At 49.4% G+C, this 15,324-nt stretch overlaps 1 protein-coding gene across 3 annotated transcripts; it reads left to right on the top strand.

Moving 5' to 3' along the window:
- Positions 1-435: 435 nt before the first annotated feature.
- On the top strand, positions 436-12,542 carry ASGR2 (asialoglycoprotein receptor 2). 3 transcript variants are annotated; one of them, XM_023653398.2, is made up of 9 exons: positions 436-777; positions 968-1,274; positions 5,636-5,755; positions 5,967-6,062; positions 6,714-6,785; positions 6,946-7,032; positions 7,121-7,266; positions 11,816-11,922; positions 12,138-12,542. In XM_023653398.2, exons 2-9 carry the CDS (start codon positions 1,151-1,153, stop codon positions 12,292-12,294), a joined length of 909 nt encoding a protein of 302 aa, XP_023509166.1. In that variant the 5' UTR covers positions 436-777; positions 968-1,150; the 3' UTR covers positions 12,295-12,542. The 3 variants fall into 3 exon arrangements, with proteins under 3 accessions (XP_023509166.1, XP_070084198.1, XP_014583912.1); XM_070228097.1 differs by having other exon boundaries at positions 443-777; positions 992-1,274; XM_014728426.3 differs by having other exon boundaries at positions 565-777; positions 1,060-1,274.
- The last annotated feature ends 2,782 nt before the right edge of the window (positions 12,543-15,324 follow it).

The raw sequence follows: 15,324 nt of genomic DNA, 5'->3' as shown, positions 1-15,324 counted from the left end.
GGGTTACATGAGAAAATGTCGGTAGACCATGGGGAAGAGTGTCTGGGCACGAGGACAAAGGTGTGTGTGGCCAGGGCCATGGAAGGGGCTTATTGAGGTCGAATCCCTCCTGCCTGTGAGGGCCGCCTTTCCCTCCTCTCCCTATGCTTCCAGTTCTTGAGGGACTTTCCTCTGAGGAGAATGAAGCCAGTTGGCCCAGAGCTGGGAAGCTGAGTGGTGGAGCCCGCAGGGAGCTGGGGCCTAGACTCAGATGCCACATTGGGCAAGAGCAGAGAACCGGCCCCTCTGATCTCAATCAGGGATATTTGGAGACACCAACAATTCTGGGCAATTTAGAGGCAGGAAGTGAAAGCGGGAGGGGCAGAGGGGAAACAGTGAACTGCACCCCTGCCCTTCCTGGCCTGGCCCCCTCACGAACTGCGCGATGAGTGAGGTGACTGGCATGCGGGGAGGGAGAGGGACAGACCAAGACACCCCCTTCTCTGGGAAGAACAGAGCCAGTCCTGTCCCCCACCCCCACTACGCTTTGCCTGAGTTCCAACTCTGTTTTCACTTCTATTTACTGTCCAAAGTCCCTGGGGCAGGAGATGCCAGCTTAGAATCACTGGGACACTCAGACACACGGGCTCAGGGCCCTGGCCTGGATGACCCACTCCGTTCCTCTCTTCTTCTCATCTAGTACCACCTGCCCCCGTTCTCCTGTCTCCAGCCCCTCCTTTGACCTGGGGCCTAGGCTGCCTGAGGGACCCAGCAGTCCGCCCTCCATACCTCCAACAGGTAACCAAGGTTGGGGAGGCAGGTGGAATTGGGGATGTTTGGGATTAAGGCGACCCTAGTTCAGGGACAGAGGGGGCTGGATGGGAAGATGTGGGGTGGTTTGGTCCATGAGAGCGTGGTGGGAAGGCTCCTGGCCATGTCAAGGTCCAAGCAATCTCCTGAGAAGGGATGGGACCCAACTGTATTTCAGCCCCAAACTCACCTCCAACCTCAGACCCAACCCAAGCCGTCGCTCCGACCTGCTCAGACCCTACATTCAACCTCATCCTCCACCTGAATTAGCATCGGAGCACAAGCATCAGCCTGAACTCAGCCCCAGCCCCAAGAGCAGCCTCAACCTAACCCCAGATCCAGCTCCAGCCCTGGACCCAGAATGGCAAAGGACTTTCAAGACATCCAGCAGTTGGACTCTGAGGAAAATGACCACCAGCTCGGTAGAGGAGAGGGGCCAGGCTCTCAGGGGCGCCATTCCAGGACAGAAGATCCATTCTGGAAAGGCAAGTGTCCAGCGTCTGGGGCTTGGCCCCAAGTCTGTCTAGCTTCTGATCACTCTCTGTCTCTCTAAGGTCTGTCACATTCACTCTGTGACTAGGGGTGGGGCCCCTCCAGGTATGAGGTGCCTGACACCTCTGCTTGCCCCCTGACCTCACCTTCCTCTCCACCCCCAGGACCCCAGGAAGTTGTGTGTGCCCAGAAGTGAGGCAATAACTGGAAGCTGGAGACGACTTCCTCCCTTCTTCCTTCAGACCTGAGCAGTGTGTGCATGTGTGTATGCATGGGAAGCACGTTCAGCCAGGAGAGTGTGTATGTGTGCAAGTGGGGGGTGTGGGGATGGATAGGTAGGGGAACTGGCACAGAGGGATCCTGGAAGATTCTTGCTCCTCCCAACCCTCCTGCCTGGATCCTTGTCTAGCAAATCTTGACTGAAGCCCTCAAGTGTCTGGGAAAAGGTTTAAGGCGAGAGAGATCTGAGTGGTTTAAGGCTGAAGGGCAGAAGCCAGGGGTGGGGGTTGGGTATCAGGCGTGTGGGTGCTGGTGATGGAGCGAGGCTCTCTGGAAACAGGAGGGCTTGGGGCTCGGAGCTCAGGAAGGCAGACTGGTTAGCCTGGGCTGGGAGGAGGGACCCCTCATTCCTGAGGCTGGCAGATGGAGGGAGAGCTGGTGCTGTTGCAGATGAGGGTGGGTGCTGGGCAGGGCAGGAACAGCGGGAAGGACAGGCATTCTCAGCCACAGCTCTCCCTTCCGGGGGTAGTGGGCTGGCAGGCCGTAGGCAGGCCAGACCTCTGCATCCCTCCCTCTGCATCCTCAGTGCCCACGTGATGCCTGGTACTTAGCGAGACTCAAAAATGACTTTGGATATTGTGGAATCTTCTGAGGGTGAGAAGATTCAGAGTTTAAGCAGGAGGCTTGGAAAGAGTCCAGAGGGTTTGGATTTCATGGCAGAGAGTGTTCACCCAAAAGGGCTGATGAACAACACGGCAGGGCAAGTCTGAGGCAATGCAACCATCAGTGTGTTTCTCTCCAGCAGCCCCTGCTGCCTTCATGTGAGCTGACGCCAATCACCTGCTTACCGGGGACCATCTTCCATTCTTCCTGGCACTTGATATGCCTACAGTTCTTAGCAAATCTGGAAATGTTTTGGCTATTGTTTCCTCAAATATTTTTTCTGCTGCCCCCCCTTTCCTTCGAGGACTACAATTATGCACATATTAGTGTCTCACAGCTCATTGATGCTCTTTCTAGGTTTTTAAAAATTCTTTTCTCTTGGTGTTTCTGTTTATATAGTTGTTGTTGCTGTGTCGCTAAGCTCACTAATCTTTTCTTATGCATGTCTAATCTTCCATTAATTCTACCCAGTATATTTTTCACTTCAGTCATAGTTTTTATCTCCAGAAGTTCAACCTGGGACTTGATATATCTTCCTTGATATTTTACTTAATTTTTGGAACATATGGAATAGAGTCATAATATCTGTTTTAATGTCCTTGTCTGTTAATTCTAACATCTGTGTCAGTTCTGGGTCCATTTTGATAGATTTATTAGTCTCCTTATTTTGAGCTGTGTTTTCCTGCTTCTTTCGATACCTGGTAATCTTTGATTGGCTGCCAGACATTGTGCCTTTTACCTTGCTGGGAGCTGCATACGTTTGTATTCTTCTAAAGATTCTTGAGCCTTGCTCTGGGATGCAGTTAAGTAACTTGAAGTCAACTTGATCCTTTTGGCTCATGCATTTATGACTTTTTAGGTAGGTCTGGAGCACCAGAGAGGCAAGACTTTCTTGGGTCTTCTACCCACTGCCCTGTGGGTTATGAGTTTTCCAGTCTGTCTGTGAGAATAGGCACTATTCCTGGCCAGGTGTGAGTGCCAGGCACTGTTCCCTAATCGTGTCAGATTGCTTTTCTCCTGCCCTTGGGGACTTCTCCTTACACACATGTGCTGACGGGTACTCAGCTGACGGCTCAAGGGAACCCTTGTGGGCCGCCGGGACTCTGCATGCAGCCCTCTCCTCTCATTCTCTGTCCTGTGAAGTCTAACCACCGTGGTCTCCTCCGACACTCAGCTCCATCTCCTCAACTCGGGGAGTCTGCTGGGTTCCGCCTGGATTTCCCCTCCCTGCCCCGTGGCCTGGAAACTTTCTCCCAGCACCAGGCTAGGGCGATTGTGGCGCTCATCTTGTTTGCTTCTTGTCTCTCAGGGATCATTGCGCTTTGCTGCCAGATGCCCAATGCTTTGAAAATGGTTGTTTCTTAGCGTTGCCTGTTTTTTGTTGTGGTTGTCTCTGGGAGGAGGGTAAATCTTGTCCCTACTATTCCATGGTGTGCAGACCCTTTCTTTCACTTTCAAACTTGCGTAAGCAGCACTTTTCATGTTTTAACTCATTTCGTTCTCAGAACAACCCAATCAGATGGCCACTGTTCTTTCCCCCATTTTTTTTTTATTGTGGTGAGAACACTTGATAGGGGATCTCCCCTCTTACCAGGTGTTTAAATGCACAATAGCTCATTGTTAACTATAGGAGCAATGTTGTTCAGCAGATCTCTAGAACGTATTCATCTTGCGTGACTGAAACTTTATACCCATTGAAAAGCAACTCCCCATTTCCCCTCCTCAGCCCGTGGCAACCACCGTTGTACTCTGCTTCCGTGAACATGACTCTTCCAGATTCCCTTTATGAGTGGACATGAGAAAACTGAGGCACCGAGAGGCTGAGGGACTCAGCCACGATCTCAGAGCTACTTGGTGGCATAGCTGGATTCCACTGCGGGCGGTTTCAGGGTAGAGGTGCAGAGACACATTGCTGAGCTGACCCAGAGTTGGGGGTTTATAGTCATAGGTCAGATTGGGAAACAGGACAAGGGCCTGCTCAGTGGACAGTACTGGAGAGAGCAGTCAGGAGCTTGGCAATGGAGTCCCACCTGGGTTGGAGAGGCTGTGTTCAGGGAGAGCTTCTGGAAGGCAGCTATGCTCACCAATGCCACTAGGGAGAGCTTCTGGATGGAGAGAAATGCAGGGGATCAGGGAAGACATGTGGGGGAGAGTGAGAGGCAAGGGGGAGGCTGTGCTGAGAGGGAGGTGTTGGAGACATGGCCTCTCTGGGTCAAGATGAGGCCCTGAGTGTGGCTGACGTGGAGGAAGGTGACAGTCATTGGTGTGAGGAGGTCAAGAGTTCGAGGTGGTCACTCTCAGGCACAGTGTCCAACTCAGGATAGTGGCAGGAGATGAACTGGGAGGAAGATCCTGGGTCCTGACTGAGCCTCCCAGGCTGTGGGGTTCCTGGGTGTGACAGCAACAAGGAGAGAGGGAAGGTGAGGGTCTGAGGCACAGAAGGTGGAAAGAAAGCAGGAGCTCAGGGCTGGGAGGAGAGCCAGAGCTCCAGGCGCGGAGAGCCAGCAGGAGGGGCGAGGCCAGCTCAGCGCGTGTGAAGACGCGGGTGCGCGTGCGTGAGAAGGTGTGTGTCAGGGTATATATGTATGTGAATGTGTGCTACAGCATATGAGAGGGTGTATATGAGAGTGTGCATGTTAATGTGTGTGTGAGTGTGAGTGTATGTTAATGAGTGTGTTTGTGAGTGAAATGAAAAATGCGTGTGTGAGAGTTTTTGTGGTCAGAGTTCAGCCTGATCAAGGGGAGGGAGAGGTGTCTGTGAGATGACTGAGGGCCGAGGGCAGGGGGTTTACAGCAGAACAAGGGCTTCTGGGGCAGCGAGGGCAGAGGGAAATGGGAGATGAGGAGGGAGCATGGGGCCTGGAGGGCGGCCCTTGGGGAGTGGTCTGTAGTGGAAGGACCTGGACTTAAGGATCCCAGTGGAATTTGGGGTCATGGGGCAGCTGTTCCAGTTTTGGGTTTGTCTCAGGGGCCTGGGCTGGGGTTTTGGGAAGAGCACAGGGCTCGGCCTCAGCACAGGGGACCCCAGGCTGAGGGAACAAGGGACTTAGAGGAGCTGAGGCTCAGAAGCCAGAGGTGACGCGAGCCCTCTGCTAGTGGTTGCGCAGAAGGGGAAACCCACTCATGGATCTCATTTCTCAGGATGTGTGCCTAATAAGGCCAGGTCTGTCCCATACCCCTTCTGTGTCTCCCTGTCGCCCGGGTCCAAGATGGGGCTTCCACAAAGACAATGTGATAACATGTGCCATGTGCATGTGTGTTGTGTGAATCTGTGTAGGTGTGTGCATGTTTGCACGTGTTCATGTAGGTGCGAGTGTGCAAATGGGCGTGCGAGCAATGTCTGGACACTGGGGTTAAAGCCGCCTGACCCCTCCAACACCCCCCAGATACTGTTGCCTTGGATGCTCCCCCTTACCTTCAGTCTCTGGCTCCCCTCCCTGACGCCTGGGTCCTGACACCCCTTCTCTTGCAGGGACACCTCCTCCGCAACCCGTGCTGCTGCAGCGTCTCTGCTCCAGGCTCCGCCTCAGCCTGCTCATCCTGGGCATCAATGTCCTGCTGCTGGTGGCCATCTGTGTGATTGGGTCCCAAAGTGAGGGTTGCTGGGGCCAGCAGGCATGGGGTGATGATGGGAGCGGAGACAGGGGCAGTACTGGGGGCAACGAGAGCTCTGATAGGGGAAGGGATGGAGGCATCGGGGCAGTGCTGGGGTGGTGAGGAGGCAGTCACATGGACGGTGATGGGCGCTGTCATATGGGACACAGGCCCTCCTCTTAGTTCTGTCCCTATTGTCTCCTGACAAGGAACACAGCTGCAAGTGGAACTGTGGACCCTAAAAGAAACTTTCAGCAATTTCTCCTCAAGCACCCTGATGGAGATCCAGGCTCTCAGCTCCCACGGTGAGCAGGTGCTCCCCTGAGGGGAGGGGCCGGGGTGGCCGGCTGGTGGAGGCCCCTGTTTGTCAGCAGGGATTTGCTGGGCTCCTTGCTGGGCCCCAGTGCTGAGTCTGCAATAGGGAGTGTTTGGGGTGCTGTGGGGGTGCAGACTGGGGCAGATAACGTAGCCCGAGAAGCTGGGCAAGGCTCCCAGGGGGCGCTGACCCCTGAACTGAGGGACCCTGAAGGATGAATAGGGATTAGACAGGTGAAGAGGATGGGGTTAGTGCCAGGTAGAGAGAACAGAATCTGCGAGGGCCGGGGGTGAGGAAGACCATTGCACATCTGGGGACCATAAACACTTCTGGTGTGGCGGGAGCTAGGTGAGTTGGGGCCAGGCCGTGCTAGAGCAGTGAGCTGGTGAACCCTAGTTCTGCGAAAGTGGGACCTATTGAAGGGGTTTAAGCAGGAGTGAGAACTGAGCAGCTCTGTGCCTCAGAAAGCCTCTGTGGCAGCGAGGGAGCCTGGGCGGAGTCAGACAGGCCACGGGGCAGAGGGTACCATGTCCCAGGTCAAGGTGATGGTGGCCTGGACTGGTGCCCCAGTGATGTGAGGATGGATGGATGTTAAGGAGGCAGAACAGAGGGAAAACGGTTTAGCTTTCCTCTTTTTCAGGAGGCAACGCTGGTGACAAGGTGACATCTCTGGAAGCCAAGCTGGCGAAACAGCAGCAGGAGCTGAAAGCAGGTCAGAGACCCTCCCTTGAGTGTGTGTGTGTGAGTGTGCATGTGTGTAGGGTGTTGTGGGTGTTGTGTTTCTCCAGCCAAGGGCTGGAGTCCTGTGCTGGGTCCTAGTGGGTGGGACACCCCCACTGCCTATACCATCGTCCATCGCTCTGTCCCCCTAGATCATGCCACCTTGCTCCTTCATCTGAAGCACTTCCCAGTGGATCTGCGCATCCTAGCTTGTCAGCTGGCATTCCTCCAGAGCAACGGTAGGCACAAGGGGCGTCTCCAGTCCCTCTGCGCCTGTCCCCCCACCGCCGCTGAATCTCATCTCCCTCTGCCCCCTAATCCCCTCAGGCACAGAATGCTGCCCCGTTAACTGGGTGGAGCATGAAGGCAGCTGCTACTGGTTCTCTCACTCTGGGAAGACATGGTCCGAGGCTGAGAAGTACTGCCAGCTGGAGAACGCCCACCTGGTGGTCATCAACTCCAGAGAGGAGCAGGTGAGCCCATACCCTTCCCAAAGGCAGGAGGAAACCTCGGGGAGGCAAACTCGGAGAGGCTGGATCAGGCTTGCTTTATTATTATTTTTTAACCTAAGGAAGAGTCCAGAAGCAGACGTCTCTGGCAGAGCTCTGAGAGGTTCACAGTGGAGTAGCTGTTGATTCTTAGAGGTGGGAGATCACAGCCAGGATCCTGGGCGAAGGGGCATGGGTGACCAGGTGATGAGGAGCAGGTCAGGAGACAGAATGCGAGGCAGGATGAACGGGGCCAGGACTCGGATGGAGAAGACAGTGGAGGCATGAGTCCCCACTTGCTGTGTGCTGGCCGTAGGCTGTGTGGTCACTTGGGTGAAAGGAGCAGAGCGGGCAGGATTCCCAGTGACACACCTGCCATGGGTTACTGCGTCTCTCCAAAGCACCCCAGGGCCCCCTGCCCACGGTTGCCACCAGACCACAACCCCGAACACTGAAGTTCACAGGGAAGAACCTACCCGTTAGAAGAGGTGGGGCATTTTTTGGAAAAGGAGGAAATTAACGTAACATTTGCCAAGTCCTTACTTCCTACCAGGCACTTTCATTTATTCACTTCTCTAATCCTCACAGCCTATGGGGCGGGCACTCATTATCCCCACTTGGAGGGAGGGAGAGATGGGGAACCAAGTAACTTACCGCACAGCCAGCAAGTCAGAACGGAGCTGGAATTCAGAGCCACTGTGCCTCCTTTGCCAGTGTTTTCAACTACTGCATGCTGCCAGAACAATCGAATACATATATATTTATGTAATATATTTAATTTATATGTTTATATATAATTTATTTAATAATATACTTATATCAAATATAAATATTTATAATTATAAATGGTGGAATGGTCACAAACGTATTTTTGCTTTATTGACCAGGTTGAAATTGCCAATACTTAATCAATTTTGACCTATAAAAATATCAGTTTCATGTGGGTCGACCTAAGACCTCAGTGCTTCGTGATTTGGCCACACGTTCATGACAGCTACGACTTCATGGTGGATCGGATTGTACCTTCATCCGTTCAGTGCTTTTTGCCTTGAATTCATCTTTTTTTTTTCTGAGGAAGATTAGCCCTGAGCTAACATCTGCTGCCAATCCTCCTCTTTTTGCTGAGGAAGACTGGCCCTGAGCTAGCATCTGTGCCCATCTTCCTCTACTTTATATGTGGGATGCCTACCACAGCATGGCGTGCCAAGCGGTGCCATGTCTGCACCTGGGATCCAAACTGGCGAAGCCCGGGCCACTGAAATGGAAAGTGGACACTTAACTGCTTGTGCCACCGGGCTGGCCCTGAATTCATCTTTATAGGATGGTCCTTGATTTCTTTTCTCTTGCATTTGCTTAATGTCTCTCTATCCATCCTCTCATTTCCAATGTTTTTGAATCTCGTAGTGATTCTTAGCCTTGGCTGTATATTGTAAGCTCTTGAGTTAAAAAATTATTGACACCTGGTCTCACACTCAAAGATTCTGATTTAATTAATCTTGGATTCATCCTGGGCATTGAGATTTTTAAAAGTTCCCCCAAGTGATGCTACGGTGCAGCCAAACTTAAGGTATTTCTCCTATAGGTTGTGTGTAAGTTTTATTTTTGATTTTTAAAAATGGAAATTTTTCAATTGAAATTGAATTCAATCAAAAAGAAATTGAAATAAAATTTTTTTCTTTCTTTCTCTCTCTCTCTCTTTTTTTTTTTTTCTGGGAAAGATTCAGTCTGAGCTAACATCTGTTGCTAATCTTTCTCTCTTTTTTTCCTCCTCAAAGCCCAGTACGTAGTTGCGTATTTCAGTTGTAAGCCCTTCTAGTTCTTCTCTGCCAGCCACTGCCACAGCATGGCTACGGACAGGCAAGTGGTGTGGTTTCACACCCGAGAACTGAATCTAGGCCCCCGAAGTGGAGTGTGCTGAACTTTAACCACTAGGCCATCAGGGCTGGCTCAAAGCTTTTTTTTTTATAAAATAGGTGAACATATCTCATTTACATTTATTTTTAACTAGATATCTTTAATTTTAATCCTGTCTTTTTTCCTGTTTTATGTACTTCTTTTGTTTTCTCACATTTGCTATGTGAGCTGTATTCTTTTTGTTTTCTCCTCTAGGGTATTTTGGACAGCATGTAGCATATTTTTAGTTATACTAGTGGTCAGTTTCATGGCTTTGAATGATGGGCTGAAACTTATTGGCTTCAAAAAATAAGAGTTTATATAACCTTCCATATGAAAGAAGAGTAACCCAGCACACTTATTCTTCTTCACATGCCTCATTCTTTAATTTTTTTAAATTGGGATTTAATTGACATATAGCATTGTGTAAGTTTAAGGTGCATGACGTGTTGGTTTGATACTTCGATGTATTGTAATATGATGATTGCAGTAGTGTTAGCTAACACCTTTATTATGTCAACTAATTATCATTTCTTTTCTGTGTTGAGAACAATTAAGACCTAGTCTTTTAGCAACTTTGAAGTTTATAATGCCTCATTTTTTTCTCTCCTAGATTCCTTAAGTGTTTTGCGTGAATAGTTGGAATCTTTTCTATCTTTGAATTTCGTTAACCTCATTCAGATATATCTCGGTGTTGCTCATTCTCACTGTATTTTTGCTCTGAGGCCAGGAGAGTCCTTTTAATACATAAAGTCAGGTTTTCTAACATTTGGGAAGATTTTTTTAAGTCATATTATGTTTGAATTTTTTTTCTTGTCTATTTGTTCTCTTTTCCTCTGGAGCCTGTCATCCAGAAATATCTCCATTGTCTGCGCCCCACAGCCGACACCTTCTTGCTATTTACTTCCCTCTTTCTCTCCTTTCCTCTGCATTCTGGGTCCTTTTCTCAGGCTCATCTTTCATATCTCAGACTTAGTTTTCTGCTGAGTTGCTCGTTTTTGAGATAGCTCAAAATTTTTCTCTTCAATTTCTTTACTTATCACTGTGTTATCTTTCTTCTTTGACATCTTCTTTCATATTTTATGTCATTCATCTCCTCTTTAATTTTTTTTGAGGGTGTAAAGAAGCTGTTCCCCAACATCCCCTTATGTTCTGAAACATGCCTTGTTTTCAAAGTTTGCTTTCACCTCTCTTTTTGATGTCACAGTTGTTTCTTCCTCCTCTCTTCCTCTTGATCCTCACTATTTTTGCGTAATTTCCGCCATAATGTTCCCCTTCTGCTGCTTTTATGAATGGGCACACTTCTTTCTTGCCTGTTGTTTACCCGCGAATAGGGGAGATCAGTGCTCCTGGGCCAGGTTCTCTCATCATCTGGCACTCCTTGATTCCTCCCCTCCATCTTCAACACAGAGGCCTGGATATTGACGATTTGTATTCTTTGTTCGGTTATTCAGCTTCTTGTGGTGACAGGAAGAAGGGACTGCGGCAGCAGACAGCAGTAAATAGAATATCTTGTCCTCCAGGCGCTTTCCTTCCAGCTCTGTTGACTCCTGTGAATTTGGGGAGCAGCCCTACCAGCCTCTGAGGGCTGCCCCTTCATGCACAGGACAGTGTCCTATTTGCAGGATTCTAGAAGTCAAAGATGCTGTAGTATCTGCCCTCAGATGAGGAGACTAACTGCAAGCTTAGTTGTGTCTCTAAGAAGTGAGAGGGGAATCAGGAAGTTTTCCTCCAATCGCAGTTGGAGACCCTTCGCATGCTGTCAAAGGGAACTGCTAGGTGTGCATGTTGGTCACCCCATCCTTCCCCCTCCCCTGCTACCCTCCTAAACCATGGGACTTAAGTCCCCCAGGAAGAGCCATATACATGAGAAGGTCACTTGAGGGTCTGTTGTCTTAGGGGGTGTGCATGAGTCCTGGGGAACTATCTCAGAGACCAGTTTCACCCTAACCCCTGCCAACTGGGTGACGGGGCTTCCCCTCACACCCAGGGCAGCCTCCTATTTTCAGCACAGACTGCCAGACCTCATGTAGGCAAGTCAAAATGGGGCTCTGGGCAGCGGGTCCAAGCTTGGAAGCTCCAGGGCTTGGCAAACCTCCAGAAATGACAGCTACACATAGAAGCAGGAGCAGAGGCAGATGTGCCTGAGAGACGAGTGAAACTGAGATCCTTATTGGGTGCTGGGGTCCATGGGGATGCCAGGGGCAGGGGTGAGAGTCAGGATTCCAAGAGTTTGAGGTTGTGGGCAGAAGACAAGCAGAGGACTAGAGTAGGGTAGCAGCCACGAGTTGGGAATGAAGTGGGAGGCCAGGTCATGGGGCGGTGTTCACAAACTCAGGCACTGGACTGACTTTCTGGGCTCTACCAACTACCTCGAGCTCCTTAAGCCCATGCGTGAAGTGTGAATCATCTGGGTGCCCAAATTAGAGGGCTTTAAGAGAATTAAATAAGGTAATCCTTGTAAAGCACTTAGGATGAGATCTAGCCCAGCACCTTTACAGAAGAAAAGGCAAGGAGCTAGTTGTGTGGGGCTGATGGGTCTGCCTGGGGCCAGATCAGACTGGGGAAGGCTGAGGGAAGCCCAGCTCATGCCTTCATGGAGGCACAGGGACTAGAAACTTCCCTCCTGTCTGTTTTCCAGAAATTCATTGTACAGCACACGAGCCCCTTTCATATCTGGATAGGTCTCACTGACAGTGATGGCTTCTGGAGATGGGTGGATGGCACAGACTATAGGTATAGTTACAAGTAAGTGCTGCGTCTGCCTCCCGTTCTGGTCTTGGTCTTTTGCCCCAATACACTCCCACCCAGCCCTCAGGGACCAAATTCCCCAGACTCCCAACCTCCAAAGCTGTAGCTTCTGCTCCCTGAACCCCTCTAAGGCTGAGCTTTTCTGAGGTGGGGGTGAGAGTTGCTGGGATGGAGGAGGGGCTCAGAGCTGGATCTCTGTCCTGCCTTCCTAGGAACTGGGCTGTCACTCAGCCAGATAACTGGCATGGGCACGAGCAGGGTGGAGGCGAAGACTGTGCCGAAGTCCGGCCTGATGGCCGCTGGAACGACGACTTCTGCCAGCAGGTGTATCGCTGGGTGTGTGAGATGAAGCAGAACATCACCACCTAGGAGCCCCGAGCCCCGCAGATCTCTAGCCTGTCCCCGACCCCTGCTGCCCCCAGCCTCTCTATTGGGGATTTTGAAGAAAGGAAGAAGAAAAGAGAGCCATGGGGAGGGGTTGAGGAAAGAGAGAAGGAGGTGGTTTAAGACTCTCAGACCCTGGGAAGACTGAGATCCCACATCCTGCAAGTCACAGTAATTATTATAATTTTCAGCCTCCTCAATGGAGTAGGAAAAGAAGAACCAAATACTTGAAACTCTGCGTGGACTGGTTATTTGGAACTGGGAAATGTAGGGTGCGAAGAAGAGGGAGGGGAGAGGGTCTCGAAGAGAGAAAGTTTAAGTCCTAGACAGCTGCCCTGGACACGCAATCCCGAGGGACACAGGTCAGTGGCAGGCACTGGGGGTTGGAGGGAGGGAGGGCCTGCCTGCATCCTGAGGGGTTCCCAAAGGAAGAGCTCTCCCTGCAGGTGGGATCTCCTCCTGGAGAGCTGCAGGGAGCACCCCTGCTCCACTCGCAGCCTGGGAGCTGTGGACTGGGCTGGCGAAGGCCAGTGGGGAGGGTTTGCCAAGAGAGGGAGGGTTTCCACGTGGCCGTCTCTTTTTGATCCCAAACAGATCTAGACATAGCTCCAGTACATGGGGTCACCAACAATTTCCGCAGTGGGTAAAGTTCACCTGCCAAGATCATTCTGAATCCGACCTTAAAAGGGTCTTAAAGCATTTGATTTTTCGTTTTACTCTTATTACAAAAGTAAAATATATTATTAGGAAAAAATGTTTCAAATATACACACACATCTCATACACACAGGGAGTGTCCTTCCCTCATCCCTCCCACTGCTCCCCGGAGCTAACAATTTCATGGATATTATATTAGTCATAGTTTTCCAAAGAAATCAATAGAAAGCATCTATCTATCTATCTATCTACCTATCTATCTATTGTCTATCGAAAGATATTTGTTATAAGGAATCGGCTCATGTAATGATGGAGGCTGACACGTCCCAGGTTCTGCAGGCGAGTCGGCGAGCCAGAGACCCAGGACGGCTGATGATGCACGTTCCAGTCTCAATCCAAAGGTCTGAGAACGGGGAGAGCTGATGGTATCGTTTCATATGAAGGCAGCAGGCTCAAGACCCAGGAAGAGCCGATGCTTCTGTTCAAGTCCAAAAGCAGGAAAAAAGCTGATGTCCCAGTTTGAAAAGGGTTGGGCAGGAGGAACTCTCTTACTCACTGGAGGGTCAGCCTTCTTGTTCTCCTCAGGGCTTCACCTGGTTGGATGAGGCCCACTCACACTAGGGAGGATGGTCTGCTTTACCGATTCAAGTGGTCATCTCATCCGAAAGCACCTGTGCAGACACACCCAGCATAACGTTTGACCAAATATTTGGGCGCCCTGTGACCCAGTCAAGTTGACACATGAAATTAACCATTACAGGTTTCCTGTCAGGATGTCTCCTGCAGACGTGCATAAATGCAACACGACATCATTATGCGGCTTGCCTTTTTCACTTTACAGTGTGCCGTGGACATTGATCCACACTATGCTATTCCCTGACGGGTTTGACCTCATTGAATTTAGCAGAGGTAGAGAGTTCCAAGTATGGATATGCCGTATCTTATGTATTCATTCTCTGTGGTGGACAGGCGGTGGTCATTTTTGTTTGTTTTCATGCACGATATTGCAAGCAATTTTTGCTTCTAAGCTTGTACTAGGTCATGACTTTCCGATTCTTAGTTGTAACGTTTTCTAGGATTTCTCCTTCAAAATGTATATGATTGGCATTAAATTAAAAAATTATGAAGGTAATAATACACGCAATTTAAAGTCTTGTAGGGCTAGAAGCAGCCACTCCTGCTTTTCAGAGAAATCATCTTCAGTATTTTGGCTGTTTCTTCTGGTATTGACATCTGAACTTCTAAATAATACACGTAAGCGAGTATCTCTTTATTTATCAATTGTTGACATTATTCCATCACTCTTTGTCAAGTAGATGGGTACAATCTTCCAATTTAGTCTACCACAATTTTTATTTAAATCCTAGTTCAGAATCTGGATCAGTTAAGTCTGTGTCAGTATTGTTAACTGCTGAGCCACGTAGTATAATCTGATTACATTTCCTTTCTTGCACAACTTTTGTTTCTTCTGAAGTTAATAATTATTTCATTTAAAAATTTGCTTCAGATTCTTTGAACCTATTGTGAAATCTTCCTTAACTGTAAAAACCCCTAACAGTATAATTTTCCACACATGCAAACTGGTCACATAACCAGCATTTCAGTTCAACTTTTTTCCTAGAGCCACAGAAGCGAATCCAAGTTTTATGGGACCTGAAGTGTACACAATTTTGGGGAGCCCTACTTAGGAAAAAATGCAAAATTAAACATAAAAGGTAATATTTACTTAAGTTAGAAAACCCCCACAAATTAAGAAACTGAAAGCGACCATAAACATCACAAAATCCAGAAAAATAATATATTTTTAATAATCTTCCAACACACCTTGAAAGTCCACTTCCCTATACTTTTTTGCTGCATACTCATCGCTGACTTCTGCATATGACAAAAACATTGTAAAGTGACTTTCCATAGAGAAGAAAAAGATAATTGAGAGTCTCCCCTTGCACGTTTCTTCTTTGTTACTGAGGCCAAGTGCTTCAGGGTGCTCATGTCCCACCTTCACATCACCTCCCGAGTGAGTCTGCACAGTGGGTGGCAGAAGTACCTGAAGGCCATTCCCGCGCTGGTGGGCCAACCGCATGGATCCACAGTGTGACTACAAACCACGTATCCATGTCCCTCTTGACTCAAGCCAAACGTATTTCCAACCTAACTTCTTAGTTGGATGAAAAAAGCCACCTGACACCGAGGGAAGTGTGGAACGGGACCGTAGGTGTGGAAAGTAAGTGACAGGGGTCATCTTAACTGATTATAGTTAAAATAACTTCTTTTCACAATTTATGAAAACTTATAATCATGTGAAGATGTTGCTAGGGCCCTTGGGGGCCTGTAAGGGACCCATGTAGGGCCCTTGAGC

This window comes from Equus caballus, chromosome 11 (genome assembly GCF_041296265.1).
Source record: "Equus caballus isolate H_3958 breed thoroughbred chromosome 11, TB-T2T, whole genome shotgun sequence".
Lineage (NCBI taxonomy): Eukaryota > Metazoa > Chordata > Mammalia > Perissodactyla > Equidae > Equus > Equus caballus.
The sequence above is the reverse complement of the archived record's forward strand: the minus strand, read 5'-3'. Positions and strand labels throughout refer to the sequence as shown.